Genomic DNA, 14,467 nt, shown 5'->3' on the forward strand with positions numbered 1-14,467 from the left:
ACAGACATTTCTGGCCTGAGGATTGTAAATTCCCTCAATCCAGGTGTATCAATCAAAAATGTCACGCATGCAAAAATATCTAACTTTGATGACTAACATCTGCTGAAATGAGTGATCATACCCACCAGCACAGTGATCAGGAAGAATACAATAATTTGCTGCTTTGATAGAGAATTACATGTTTCCAGAGTAAGTAGGAGCTCCTGTCTTACCTCAGTGCTATTGCACATTAGCTTACATTTTGGCTTCTATTTCAAGATGTGGATGCTGGTTCTGAGTATTTCGAACCTCATTTTGATAAGTCAGGATGCGTTTTATAAAGAAAGAGTACTAATAGCATTAAAGCAATTTGACAGATTTGAGACTGTATGTAGTGGTAGATAGAAATAGTAGAATAGCATTTTTACCATAAAGCACTTTGAGTGCTCTAGTTCATTCAACTTCATATAAACTTACAGGGAATTCTAATTATTTCAGGTTGATTTCCACATCATGTGTAACACACATGGACAGCTCATAATGAGCAAACATGAAAACAATAATAACACCAGGCTGGTTTACAAAAACATAATATTTTTCAGTGTGATTTCAAAGAAATTGTGTAAACAACCACTTTATTTAGTGGTGGTTTCAAATTGGATGCATTAGGCTTTTCCTTTGTCACAAAAAAAAGTACCTCCTAACTGTGCAAAAGTACAATGCGTTATCATAAAATTACAAATTACTAACACTATTTTTGTTATTAGTTGTTTATTTTATCTTTATGTGCACATTATTCTAGTGCTAATTATGTCTTTATGTCTATATCTGTGTACATTTAGAGGATGTGGTAAAAATATATGTAAAAAGACTGAGTGCCCGTTTTTGTGTGTTTGTATGCACTGTGTGCACGAGTGCAATGTACATGTGTGTGTGTAGAGACATGGTAATAGCAGCTCCAGGAACTCCTTGTGAATCAGTCTTTCTTACGTTGGCCATGAGCCCCATTCCCATTGGCTGGTCTGGTGGGGGTTGGTGGGATGAGGGTGGTAAGTGGCAAGATAAAAGGAGCAAATGTCTCTTGTCCTGCTTACACACACACACAAACACATTCACCACGTGCCTAGCTGTCGGTCTCTTTGTGGACGCTAAAGGAAGAGATCCACTATCCAAACACCGCTGCTGAAGCTGAAGCTCACCTGTAGATGTGAGTATACAGACACACACAGATATTCATGCAACATGTGTAATCCTATTTGGGATAAGGATAAGGATAAGGGACTCACTTGTCATCTCAACAAGGGACAGAGACTTGCAGGGTGAAACACTTGTTGAATGATAGCAGTAGTGGAGCTCAGGGGGCAATGTTCATATGCTGTTGTGGCACTGAATCAGCAGTTTGACAGTCATTTCTGTTCAAATACGGTGTCTTTAAAGCTCGTGTTCTTGTGCTTCTATTCATTTATTGCAAAGGGTTCGCTTGTTACTGTGAGACGCGTGAAATGGAAATTAAATGCGTTGAAATAATTCAATGTTAACACGAACAAGGAAGCCTTGATGGTGGCTTGATTTGAACAGATTTATGAAACTGACACTCTGTTATGAAACCATGCCTGTACTCTACACAGTGAATGCAAACGGAGCTTTTGGGCTGTTTAAGTTGTGCAAGCAATGCACATTTTCAACGACTGTGGCTCAGTGTTTGTATAAACTAAGCAGGATTGAAAAAGGAATACTTGTAGCTGTTATTCAGATACAAAAACTCCCCTAAATATTGTGACTTAAAACTACATTTCCAGCATGTAGCATCAGCTATGTGCTGTGCTGCTGCTGTCTCTGTTCACAGACTTGGATATAATATGGAGTGCTCTACTTGAAGCATACTGATGCTGAATTACTCGTATTTTTTTTTTTTAAATTCTGTTTACTTGAAAAAAAAAGTTACTTTTCTTTTTTTAATTTAAAATGACATCACTGTCTCTTCTGTTGTTCACAGGTTGTTTTGGTTTATTGTGGGCAGAAGTAACACACATAATTGTATGGATGCTTCTGTTGTGCTTAGTGTGCTCTTGTATATTTAGAATTGTTTGTCTTTGTCCTTTTTTCCTCTCTCTTGTCTTTTCCTTTTATTGTTCTGGTCACATGTTGAAAGCTTTGTCTCTTTATGGCTCAGCTTAAGAAATCACCATCTAGCATTTCTAGTATTTACAGCACCTTGATTGTCATATACTTGCAGGAAACTCATTTTAGAGATAATACTAGACTGAAAAGAACCTGCGTTGAGAAAGCTTATCTTTCATCGATTTCCAGTAAATTAAGAGATGTTGCTTTTCTTATACATACTGTAGAGCTTCTCCTTTTGTTCATGGTAAAAGCATTTCTGATTCTGCTGGCAGGTTTATAATCTTCTTGGAGCACATTTCTGACATAAAGGTGGGTCTTGCTCCCAAATGTGATGAAAAATCCCTTTTTAGACAGGTTTTATCAGTGCTGCCAGGTTTGTGCCAATTTCTGATGTTTCTGAGTGTTTTTTTTTAATGTCTGTCTTTGCGAATATTAGGAAATAGAATGTAGTCAACAGGATTTAAGAAAGGGTTATGCATAAAAGTGTCTTTATTACTCTGCATTAAAATCTTTATAAAACTGGGATGTTATTGGTGCCATTTCTGCTGCCCTTGGCATTTTTAGTGTCAGTGATACCTTTTATGTAGATAAATAAAGCATATATAAAGGTCTAATTTCCAAAAAATTATTTTGGCTTTTACATTGTGGCAGGAATGTTTTTTCAAGTGCAAATTGACTTGATGTCATTCAATTCCATTTTATTTATATACACCAAGTCACTACATGCTTTATAATGTAAGATGGAGACCCAACAATAACACAAAGAAAACAGAGAAAATTAATTCAAGAGAGATATGTTCGATAGATTATAGGCCATTTGAAACAGTTTCAACACCCCTGCTCTGGATCAGAATCTGAACTGGAGCGTCCTGTCACACCAGTCGAGGTTTCACAAAGCTGTGAAAGCCCAGGCTGAACCTTTTGGAAGCAGGCGGTCACATTCCTGCTAGAGATGTTTATCAGGTCTTTTAATACAGGCATACTCCCTCAAACTCTGAACCAGGATTGTATCTCACTGATTAAAAAAACAAGTCGTTAGTATAGTTTATAACTCCTCTCCAACTGCTCTACTAGAAGTTTCAATTCATATTAAAGCTGGATGCTTCTTCTGGATGCCGAAAAGGCGTTTGACAGAGTAGATTGGGATTGGGGAAAAATTAGTTTCATGTGTGATATTACCATACATTTCCTCTCAGGCAGCTTTTGAGTGAAATGACTCAAATTCTGAATATTTTCATTTATATCATTCTACAAGGCAGCCCTTTGCGTTACTGTCTGATCCTGTTATGATCCTGGCACAGTCAGAAATACCATGGGTCATCTGCATGGCCCTTTACGGAGATGACCTTTTGGTTACTTTTGTCCGATCTGTCATGCTCGGTCCTCACAGCCCTTTACATTTTAGCGATTTTTAATAGCAGTCTTAAATCAGGTGTTGTGCCAGCCTGTTTTAAACATGCTGTTGTGCAACCAGTGCTTAAAAAAACCTAATCTCTCATCCTCTGTACTTGCAAACTTCAGGCCTATTTCAAAGCTCCCCTTTCAGTCAATTTTTTTTTAGAAAAGATTGTATTTGTTCAGCTGCAATCTTTTCTATATGGTCACAATGTTCTCGAGAGTTTCAGTCTGGTTTTAAAGCTTTTCCTAGCACTGAAACTGCACTTTTAAAAGTTCTTAACGATCTTTTACGAGCCACTGACTCAGGCGATTCAGCTGTGCTTCTGCTTTTGGATTTGACCGCTGCATTTGATACTGTTGACCACAGCATTTTTATCTCTCGGTTGAAGCACTGCGGCATCAAAGACACTCCATTAGAGTGGTTCAGGTCATACCTCTCTAATAGGACTTTCTCAGTGAAGATTGGAGATTTTACCTCTTCCACAGCCCCCTTTACTTGTGGTGTTCCCCAAGGTTCTGTACTGGAGCCAATTCTTTTCTCTATCTATATGTTGCATCTGGGTCTTATTTTCAGGAAATATAATATCAGTTTTCATTCATATGCTGACAACACTCAGATCTATCTTCAGCTAAAGAGAAACAGTTCTGCCTCCCTAGAAACTTTATTTCAGTGTCTTGGCGAAGTTAAGGTCTGGATGGCCTCTAATTTCCTCAATTTCAACAAAAATAAAACCGAAGTGATCGTTTTAGGACCAAGTTGCAATTCTAGAACCTCACATTTTAATTTTCGCAGTTTAGAACCTTTTATCAAATTGCATGCTAAAAATTTGGGGATTATATTTGACAATAAGTTCACCTCTGAGAAACAGATTAGTTTAGTTGTACAGCGGTCTTTCTTTAAACTGAGGCTTTTATCCACTTTGAGATATTTTTTGTCTTTTAAAAACCTAGAATGGGCAATTCATGCTTTCATGCTATCCCAACTGGACTATTGTAATTCTTTATATTTAGGCATTAGTCAGACTTGTCTTGCAAGGCTCCAGCTGGTCCAGAATGCTGCTGCTCATCTTTTGACACGAACGAAGAGACATGAACACATCTCCCCGGTGCTTGCCTCGCTTTACTGGCTCCCTGTACATTTTTGAATCAATTATAAAATCCTATTGGTGACTTATAAAGCACTGAATGGACAGGCCCAAGGGTATCAGTCAGACTTGTATTCCCCCTAGAGCTCTTAGATCGGGTGATCATTTGCTCTTGGCCACACCAAGGTCGAGCCTGGTTCTTAGAAGTGATCGTGCATTTGCGGTCGTGCAGTCTAAATTGTGGAATGATTTGCCTCTCCACATTAGACAGGCTCCTACCCTTAAACTTTTTAAATCCTATCTTAAAACACATTTCTGCTCACTGGCTTTTAATACTGCATGAGCGTTATTTACTTATTCACTTGTTATAAGCTATTTGGCATTGATGTTAATTGATATTGCTATTTTATTGTGTTATTTTATTGTGTAATTTGTATGTTTGTACAGCACTTTGGTCAACACCACTGTTGTTATTAAAAGTGCTATATAAATAAATAAATAGAAATAGAAATACTTACTCCTAAATCTTTCCATGGCTGCCAGGATAAATACAAAAGGAATTTCTCATTTTACTGTCAGAATGAACAGACACAATCTTGTCCCATGTCAGATCCTACATCAAGCTCCCTATGCTAAAGCTCAGCACGCAAAATATTTGATACTGTGTTTCCTCTATGCGAAAAGGCCATGATTTCTTGTCTGAAATCTTTTAAATGTCTTCCACGTTAACTGGAAGCGACGTTACTCCTAATGCCATGACTGCCCTATTCACTGAGGCTACTTTCACTCCTGTTAAATTTAAAAGCTTTCACAGTTCTGCTGGCCAGATAACTAATGCTATTAAACAGGAAATCTCCAGCCTCACCTATTTACTGTATACATGCTAAATTGGGGAGGTCCTTTATTCTCTCACATTGGAAGAAATTAATTAAGATCCTGCCCAGTAATGCTGTATTAGGCTATTTGAAAGGACCTGGGATCCATGTCTGACCCATGTTAAAAATCCAGATGCCAGGATGTTGTTTGCCTCTAAACCTCTGTAACAATTATTCAATGGAAGAACTATTCGCTATGAAAAACTCAATAAACTGACTAAAATAAAAGAAGAAAGCAATTAGAAAAACCCGAACGAGTGTGGCTACGTGACTCCAGGATTAATCAAGTTTTGTGTGCGGAATTAAAAGGAAAATATATCAGTGCTAACATGGCTTGCTTTAGTGCCACCTTATTAAAACTTGTAGTTGTAGCTATAAATATAAATAAATTCTTTACAAATCCTACCATGTGGATTCATGGAATTTTTTTTTCACATTCTGTCTCTCACAGTTGAAGTGTACCTCTGGTGCAAATTACTGACCTCTGTCATCATTTTAAGTGGGGGAACTTGCACAATCAGTGGTGACTAAATACTTTTTTGCCCCACTGTATATGTATTTATTAATGAGTGACTAAATGTAACTTTTAACTGCTTTTATGTATTTTAAACGCCTCATGATCAAAAACTCCGGACATAACTTAGCATCATCTTACAGCAAGATCAAAGGTCAAACTTCTGTGTGCTAATATAGCTGCTCTTTTAAATATTTGGTACCACTCTGTAGTATCTTAATCTTAAAACACACCAAAATCATTTATAAGCAGTCAAAGCAACAACAAAAACTGAAAGGTAATGAGTGTCTGTGGTGTCTTACAGTTGTACCATGGATGCAGCAGAATTTCGACGCAGAGGCAAAGAGATGGTAGACTATGTGGCCGACTACCTAGAAAACATAGAGAAGCGACCCGTCTACCCAGATCTGGAACCAGGATATCTTCGCTCTTTAATCCCCAATGAGGCACCACTGGAGCCAGAAAGCTATGAGGACATTATAAAAGACGTCGAGAGGGTCATAATGCCAGGGGTATATATTATATATATTTTGGGGGTATAAATGTATTCATTTGTAATTTAGATATCTCTGAGGTACAGGCAACTCTGGTGTAGCAGTTTAAATTTAGTAGATGATCTGGTAGAAACTGGTTGCTGGTTAAAGCTTCAGCTTTTAAAAGGGTTGTTTGCAGGATACTAGGACTCTGTTGGGCCATATAGGATGGTCAATTAGCTGTTCAAAATAAGGAATAAGATGAATTTAGATAACCACTTCTACTATGTTTTGTGTTTTTCCAGGTCACCCACTGGCACAGCCCGTACTTCTTTGCTTACTTTCCAGCAGCATCCTCTTACCCTGCCATGGTGGCCGACATGCTCTGTGGAGCTATTGGCTGCATTGGATTTTCCTGGGTAACTGAAACCTTTCTGTATTCCTGTATCTGACTCAGCATTTCGAAATTAGTCCATATCTGAAGTGTTTGACATTTTCATTTGCATTTTGGCCGTGTGGTTTCAGGCTGCCAGCCCAGCCTGCACCGAGCTAGAGACAGTGATGTTAGATTGGCTTGGGAAGATGCTTCAGCTGCCTGAGTGTTTTATAGCTGGGACACATGGCCGTGGAGGTGGTGTCATTCAGGTAACGGTCATTTGTATGTGTTCATTGCATGTGTGCTTTGGTCAAACACTTGGTTGGCTACCACTATCAAGGAGTCCAACCAGCTTCTGCATATTTTAACACTAGTTTGAAGATCAGTGGCTCTAACTGACACTTTTATACATGTTATTGTTTAAAAGTTTCGGGGCAGATTGACTTTGAGAGTCTTTATGTGTATACAAATAACCTGGTTGCCCCTGTGCTCATATTCATCACCAGCTTTTATGCTATTGATTTGTTGTCTCTGCCTCTGTCTGGTTCAATCCAGCAGAAAATTGGCAGGAAATTGCCTTTTAATGTGTCATCCACAGGCAGGCAAAGATGACAATGATGGTGCTGGGATTGTTTCGTGTGGAAAAAGGCTAAGCATTAGTTTGGTGTTCCATTGACAGAAATACAGAAAGCAATAGCTGAGGATACACTCTATATATATATATATATGTGTGTGTGTGTGTGTGTGTTAATGGGATGTTGAATGGTGGAGGATGAGAGCACACTCTGATGACAGATCATTTCATGCCTCCTCTATTGTGACCACCTGAGTGTGAGGGCGTGTTTTTTGTGTGCGTGCTCATCTGGCTCATCGTGTTTTTGTTTCTGTCTTGCCTCTCTCCTGTTTTAGCACGGCTCACTATGGCAACGAATGGGGCTCTTCTCGCTGCAGCAAGGCTAATTGAGTGTTGTGACCGCACGTTGCAGACCTATTATTATAAACCTTATACCAACACAAAGGGGAAGTGGGATGGTTAAAAAAAACCCTCTGGTGACCTTAGAGTTCCCTTTTTACCCCGTATGAATCGTGATGACAGAGAAAAATACTACTTAAAAAGATTACATGTGCTAATTGACTAATGGCTTCAATTTAAAAAAGTGTGTGTATGTTTGTGTGTGTGACCATTATACATTTATTTCAAAAACATGTTAAATTCTAGAAACTACACAGTTCATCTTTAGCAGTACTACATCTTGGCTTCTGTTCTTCTTTTCAGCTGATAAAAGGTAGAATCAAATATACATGAAAAATAAAAGGCAACATTTTCCTATTAGTACAGCTGGGTGTGTGAAAGCTGGAAAAACCCATTGTGTCCTCATGCTTTTCAAAGAATTTCAAAGTTCTTGATATATTTACAAACCAGGATACTCAGTGCATCCAGATATGGTCCCAAAGTCTAATGCGATTTTCACATCGCCTCATAAAACAGTTTGTTCGTTTACAGAGGAGTAGGGACCCTTTATCTGAAAGCCTTTTAAAATAAAAAGGCAACTTTCTACACACAGAGTCATAAACCCAGTTTTACCACCTGACTAGGCAGAAAGCTTTAAACTCCTTCATGATGACTACATTGCACAAGCTCTCAGAGTCGTGATTGGTTAGCGCTTCCCGCCTTCACATCTGAAAATACTTACAATATGCTTCTGGTGAAAGGTTGCATTGTTATTATTATATTTACAAAATCTTCACATTTCAGATGTCCTTATAGCTGGTTATAGATCTATATGCATGTCCAAAATCCTAAAATCACATTCAACCAAGCCTTCCACCCAGCTCTCTAGCACGAGTTTTCAAGCCTCACACTCATCCCTTGGAGTTAGTCAGTGACAAAAGTTTGATTAAAAACCACTGATGTAATTTCTTTCTGCTGATTTGTGCCTATTAATTGGGTGATTTTAACATTTCATTGATCTCCTTGTGAAAAGGACTCCACAAACCTTAGAAGCCATGCTTCACTTTATTAATATCCAGCTCCAACAGTTGCCACTGTATCAGCTGGCTGGTTGATGATTATTTTCAAACAACAATTTCCAAATTTCTTTTTTTCTGGTCTAAACATGAGTCATGCAGTCAAAGGGACTATCCACCAGCACAAAAACTTTACATGTTTAATCAAACAAAGTTTCTCAAAGTTTCATACAGACATAGTTAATTAACAAAAGAGATATAACAGAATCCTTATCATTAAATAATTTTCAAAAGGGACCACAGACATCTCAGATTGAAATGTATATAGACATGCATAACATATCGTCTCGGGTTTAAAGATGGAAATTAAATTCTCTATTAATAGCTTTCATTATTCTAAAATGAAATATAAATAATAATTGAATGCCTAATTTTTTACAAGTAAAGAATTAAAGTTTACTTATAGCACACTTTTCAAAAAACAAAAGTCACAAAGTCCTTAAAAAACAAAACAAAACAAAAATTAAAATAATATAAATTAATAAAACTAATGAAAGGCAATCCTGCACAGGACATCAGCTTCTTTTTATCAACAGTGTTCACTGATCTTGCCTCCAATGGAAGTGAGTTCCACAACTTGGGAACCACAAAAATAAAAGCAAGAAAACAGAAGCGCTGTCTTCTCCTTTTGTCTTTAACCTGAACTCAGCTACAGTCAATAAGCACTAATCTGCTGATCTAAGATTTAACAGTTACAGATGAAGTAGTTCAATAATAAAGGGAGGCTTCGGACTATTAAGAGCAAAGAAATGGATCAACAAAATCTTAAACTGAACCTTAAATTTTAAAGGGAACCAGTGCAAAGGGGATAGAAGTAATGTGACACAGCAGCAACATTCTAGACAATTTGTAGAACACCTGCAGAAACCCTGCCTTTAAAAACCAATAATTAAGGCTCCAAGAGTCCATCGTAAACAAAAGGATGACTGGCGTTGACTGGCAACCATGTAGCATCAGATTTTTATTTTTTTTTTTACAGTCAAATAACATCCACAGCAGCAAGGCTTTGCTTCACAGCCTCCTTAATTCTTCAACAGGGAACTGCCAGTGAGGCCACCCTGATATCTTTGCTCGCTGCACGCTGTAAAGCAGTCAGACGGGTCCAGACGATCAATGCCAAAAAGTCTGAGTCTGAAATCCTTTCCAAGCTGGTGGCATACACATCTGACCAAGTAAGAGCAACATATACTTTCTACTATTCTTCTTCTTCTGTTATTTGATGCAAACTCCTGATGTGATCAAAATGATCAACTTTACTTACATATAAACGATGCAATTACTTGCCTGATGGATGTCCATAATTCTACATTAATTCTACAATTCATCTCAAAATGACTAACTTTACTTAAATTTTAGTTTTTTTTTCCATCACTTTAACATTTACTTGTTTATTATTACAACTGTCAAGAACCATAGTCACAGTGTTTACATTCATCTAAAGTTCACATGCAAGTTATTAGCTTTGCTATATTTCAAAACAGCTTAATATATCTGCAGGTATATAGTTTTAAGTTACGCAACTGTGACATAAAGATAAATGAAATGCATTACAAACACAGATTTTCTTTAAGTAGACTCAGTTAAACGGCAGTCCATGTGACGGCAGCGGTTACGTCAGTAACAGCAATTTAGGAAGACAGAGGGTCAGCCAGGCAGTAGCGCGCTCGGATCAGGTTTAATACCAGGCTGACTTTGTGATTGTGTTAGGGAGTCGCCCGAGGGCCACACCGACCTTTACAGGGAGATCGGCGATTTTTGTCTACTGCCTGTTCAGGAGCAACAAATCCATCCAACATATGCCTTTTTCACAGTGAATAGTTATGTTTAGTGATAATCTCCTGCAGGTAATTCAAAATTGATTGATTTGTGACGTTTAGTATTGTGCACTGTTAGCCAAAAACAAATTAAGCACAGAAAAGAAATCTTCATCTTTAGTTTGTGTTACTTAAATTTTACAGCATGAATCAAATGGCATAAAACTACATCACAACTACTTTTGACTAAAATACTTTGAGTCACTTACAGTGATACTTGACTTCATACTGTACAGTTCATAGTACTTTGTTGTTTGAACACTTTGTTTTAATAAGCTGATTGTCTGCAATTGATTGCTGTGAGACTTGACATGTGCACAATCCTACTCTGACCTTTTGCCTGCATAATAATCAGATAAACTCATTTAGTATCCATAAAGTTGAACTTAGCTGTTTGCATGGCAGCTTTATGCAGCTACTTAAAGGAGCAGGTGTTCCAAGAACTTGATTGAATTGTTGTTCTCACTTGAGCTGGATCTCTTTTGTCCTAAGGCCCATTCTTCAGTGGAGCGTGCTGCTCTGATTGGAGCAGTCATGATGAGGAAGGTGCCCACAGATAACCGTTATGCTGTCAGAAAGGAAATGCTTAAGAAGATGGTGGAGGAGGACAAAGCAGCTGGACTCATCCCTTTCTACGTAGGAAAAGACAAAACTCCCCATGCATTTACTTAAACTATCACACAGAAAGACACATACGGCAACCAAAAAATATAGATTTTAACAGTTTGGAATTAAATTCTCATTTGTCATTGCTTTGCTTTTGCTACTAAAGCTTACAAGCAGTTGAGCAACACGTCTGTCAGCTGTTAGCCACAATGATACAATTAGCCTGTGAGGCAGCTGTATGCACCCTGAGGCTTCTGCTGAAGGATAACATTGTTTCTGTTGAATATAATGTATGTCTATCCGGTTAAGGACAATAATCCCTGGCTCATCTGGACCTACAGATCACTATCAGTGAATATTAAAGAAAAGGCAGCAGCTCTGAATCATCGCTGTGTCAGGAGTGATAACCTATCTTTAATCTATGTTTTAGAAATTGATATAAAAGCAATGTCTTACAGCAGCTGTTACAGTTGTGACAGTCAAATTGGAAACACAGGAAACACGGCACTTTGGTGTGTCCAATATTTGTATGTTTCAGTTCTGCGCGACGCTGGGCACCACTCCCTCCTGTGCTTTTGATCACCTCACTGAGCTGGGACCCTTATGTGAGTCAACAAGTCGCTGCCGCACACACTCGTTTTTTTCTGTTTTGTAGCACACAAATAAATCCTAACAAGCACATTGAGAGTGACTTTGATTTAATAAGACCAGGAAGAGAAATGCCAAATGCACTTCATGAATTTGCTGAGAAAGAACAAAAAAGTCAGTTTTCTGAATAATCTCAGTTCATTTTTATGATGGTCCAGAATATTTGATAGTAGTTATCTATACTGACAAACTGTCTTACAAACATTTATAATGTCTCCTTTTCTTGTTCAGGTAATGAGGAAAATATGTGGATGCACATTGATGCGGCGTATGCTGGGAGTGCATTCATCTGTCCAGAATTTAGACCTTTGTTGAACGGTGTTGAGGTGAGTAAAACGTACAAGTTGTCATGTTCATGTAGTGCACTAAGACCCTGACTAATCTTAGCCGCAATGTTTTAGTCCTTCATGAAGGTTCTACAATCACGATTGCTACAAGAACCTCCAACACAAAAGTGGCACGGCACAATTTTAACTCTAATCATTGCCGGTACAGTGACTAATGTGGTTCCGTGTGATTAATGTGGTTTAATTGTGGTCAGAAATTTAGGCGGTGCTAAACCTTTCCTGCCAGATTGCACATGTAGTATCGGCCGTTGCATCTATCAAAGCAAACACTAACCGTATACTGTCTGAAAAGGGCATAACGTTAATGTCAAGGAGGAAGCGTGAAGGGCTGAGTGTTAGACCGAACAATCAGCATAAACCGCTGAGCATCAATCTGCCTTTTGAGGCTGCCGAGGCAGCTGTTGCTCTCCAAGCTGTGCAGAGACGCAGAGATAAGGACAGAGTAATTTCCTGAGGCAGCGTTAGACCTTTATATATCACTGTTTATTAGACACACAAGTTCAAACAATGTTGGTGGAGACACAGAGAAAATAGACTTAACTGTAAAAGGAACAGCTGTTGTTCCATCCTCTCTTTTAGTGTGGCTGTTGCCAGTGCTGATTTTGGGTTTGTACCTGTAACACATTATTTTAGAATTTCTAATATTATTTAAATGTCACTGACCAATTTTTGTTTATTTAAGCCACATGTAACAATAGTTGGATTTCATTTATAGCACCGTAGTTCTACTGCATAACTTTGAAGCATTATGAGGTCAGTGAAAATGACTGGATGAGGGCATGAAGAGGAAGCCCGGTCCTTTTTGGATGAGAGAGCAGCCCTGCTGAAGTGATGGTTGCTAGGATATGAATGACGGGGACGAGGAAGCAACCACCCCCCACTTTGAATCAGTCAGCATGGCAACTGTCAGACAGGGGTTTATATCACATTGTCTCTCTGCGCTGTCTTATTGCATTTGTGGAGGTAGGGAAAAGGATATTACAGAAGATAGCCAACAAAAAGATGAGAGCAGATTAAGACTGGTTTGTCTCTCTTCGAATGAACCCTGTCAGGAAAGGGTTATTTCCAGTGTATTCTGTGAGCTTGATGGCTGGATCTTCCTCTTTTGCATTTCAGATACACTGTGACACCTTCTGTCTAGATAATAATGTTGGTGATAGGATTTTCTTGGCACTAGTAAGACTAAATAAGCATGTACAAAGCGTGTACAAAAAAAATTAAAATTTTTACAGGATTATTTGGTCTCCGATCACTTTGTTCAAGATTTAGCACTGTGGCTAACTTTTTGGTTTTTATTTTAGTTTGCAGACTCTTTCAACTTCAACCCACACAAATGGCTTTTAGTCAACTTTGACTGCTCCGCGATGTGGTAAGATGTCTAACACACATCAGATACGACAGCAGCAATAGTTAAATAAGTATTATTTAAAAAAGGGAGCATTACACACACCATTTATAGTATCCAGTACTGTTTTGTTTTGTTCCACAATTTCTTTTCAAGTTCACCTCACACATGCTCCCATGAAGTAACAATGACAACTGATATCCATCTACACCTCAGTCATTTGCACAGTAAAAATAGACTCACGCCTTCCACCTGCCTCTTCTGTCAGCATCCACAAAACAAGACATGTGTTTCACAAGATGGAAAAAGTTAGAAACTCAACATGTGGTTAGAGGAAGAGGATCTTAAAAAACATTTTCCATTGCCTGTCTCGTACTCTCTTACTGTTGACAATATAACAATATAACCAATAACACAGCCTAATGTTTTAGTTGTCTGATACTGTTCTTTAAAATCATTGAACCTTATTCAAAAAAGGTGTCCTGTGTAGGGTTTAAATGCCTGAGGGCACATCAAAAATCTCATATTTATATAATCATGGAAATTATTAAAAAGAGTAGAAGGTTTAGAACTGTTTTAAAAATTCAACTTATATTCTTAGCATAATAAGGCTGTCTCAGATTAACATGGCAACACTAAAAAAGAGTGCATACGAGGTTGCTGTAAGAAAACAGGAACAGTTCCTGTTTAAAAACCCCTCAGAAAATGTAAAAAGAAGGTATAAAAGTGGTCTCAGGGGTAAATGTACAGGGTAGGGCATTTAATTCAATTCAATTCAATTTTATTTATATAGCGCCAAATCACAACAAAGGTCACCTCAAGGCGCTTTATATTGTACAGTAGATACAGAGAAAA

At 38.1% G+C, this 14,467-nt stretch overlaps 1 protein-coding gene across 1 annotated transcript in view; it reads left to right on the plus strand.

Annotated features, from left to right (window-relative positions):
- Nucleotides 1-1,041: 1,041 nt before the first annotated feature.
- Nucleotides 1,042-14,467, plus strand: part of ddc (dopa decarboxylase) — a 24,790-nt gene continuing 11,364 nt past the window's right edge. Inside the window, exons 1-9 of the mRNA XM_005743143.1 lie at nucleotides 1,042-1,186; nucleotides 6,280-6,487; nucleotides 6,754-6,867; nucleotides 6,974-7,093; nucleotides 9,890-10,024; nucleotides 11,159-11,302; nucleotides 11,811-11,877; nucleotides 12,152-12,246; nucleotides 13,569-13,636. Of these exons, the coding sequence (XP_005743200.1) occupies nucleotides 6,287-6,487; nucleotides 6,754-6,867; nucleotides 6,974-7,093; nucleotides 9,890-10,024; nucleotides 11,159-11,302; nucleotides 11,811-11,877; nucleotides 12,152-12,246; nucleotides 13,569-13,636 (944 nt within the window). The 5' untranslated portion in view covers nucleotides 1,042-1,186; nucleotides 6,280-6,286. The remainder of the gene's footprint in view (nucleotides 1,187-6,279; nucleotides 6,488-6,753; nucleotides 6,868-6,973; nucleotides 7,094-9,889; nucleotides 10,025-11,158; nucleotides 11,303-11,810; nucleotides 11,878-12,151; nucleotides 12,247-13,568; nucleotides 13,637-14,467) is intronic.

This window comes from Pundamilia nyererei, unplaced genomic scaffold (assembly GCF_000239375.1).
Source record: "Pundamilia nyererei isolate P.nyererei 1_Seehausen unplaced genomic scaffold, PunNye1.0 scaffold00128, whole genome shotgun sequence".
In the NCBI taxonomy this organism is placed as follows: domain Eukaryota; kingdom Metazoa; phylum Chordata; class Actinopteri; order Cichliformes; family Cichlidae; genus Pundamilia; species Pundamilia nyererei.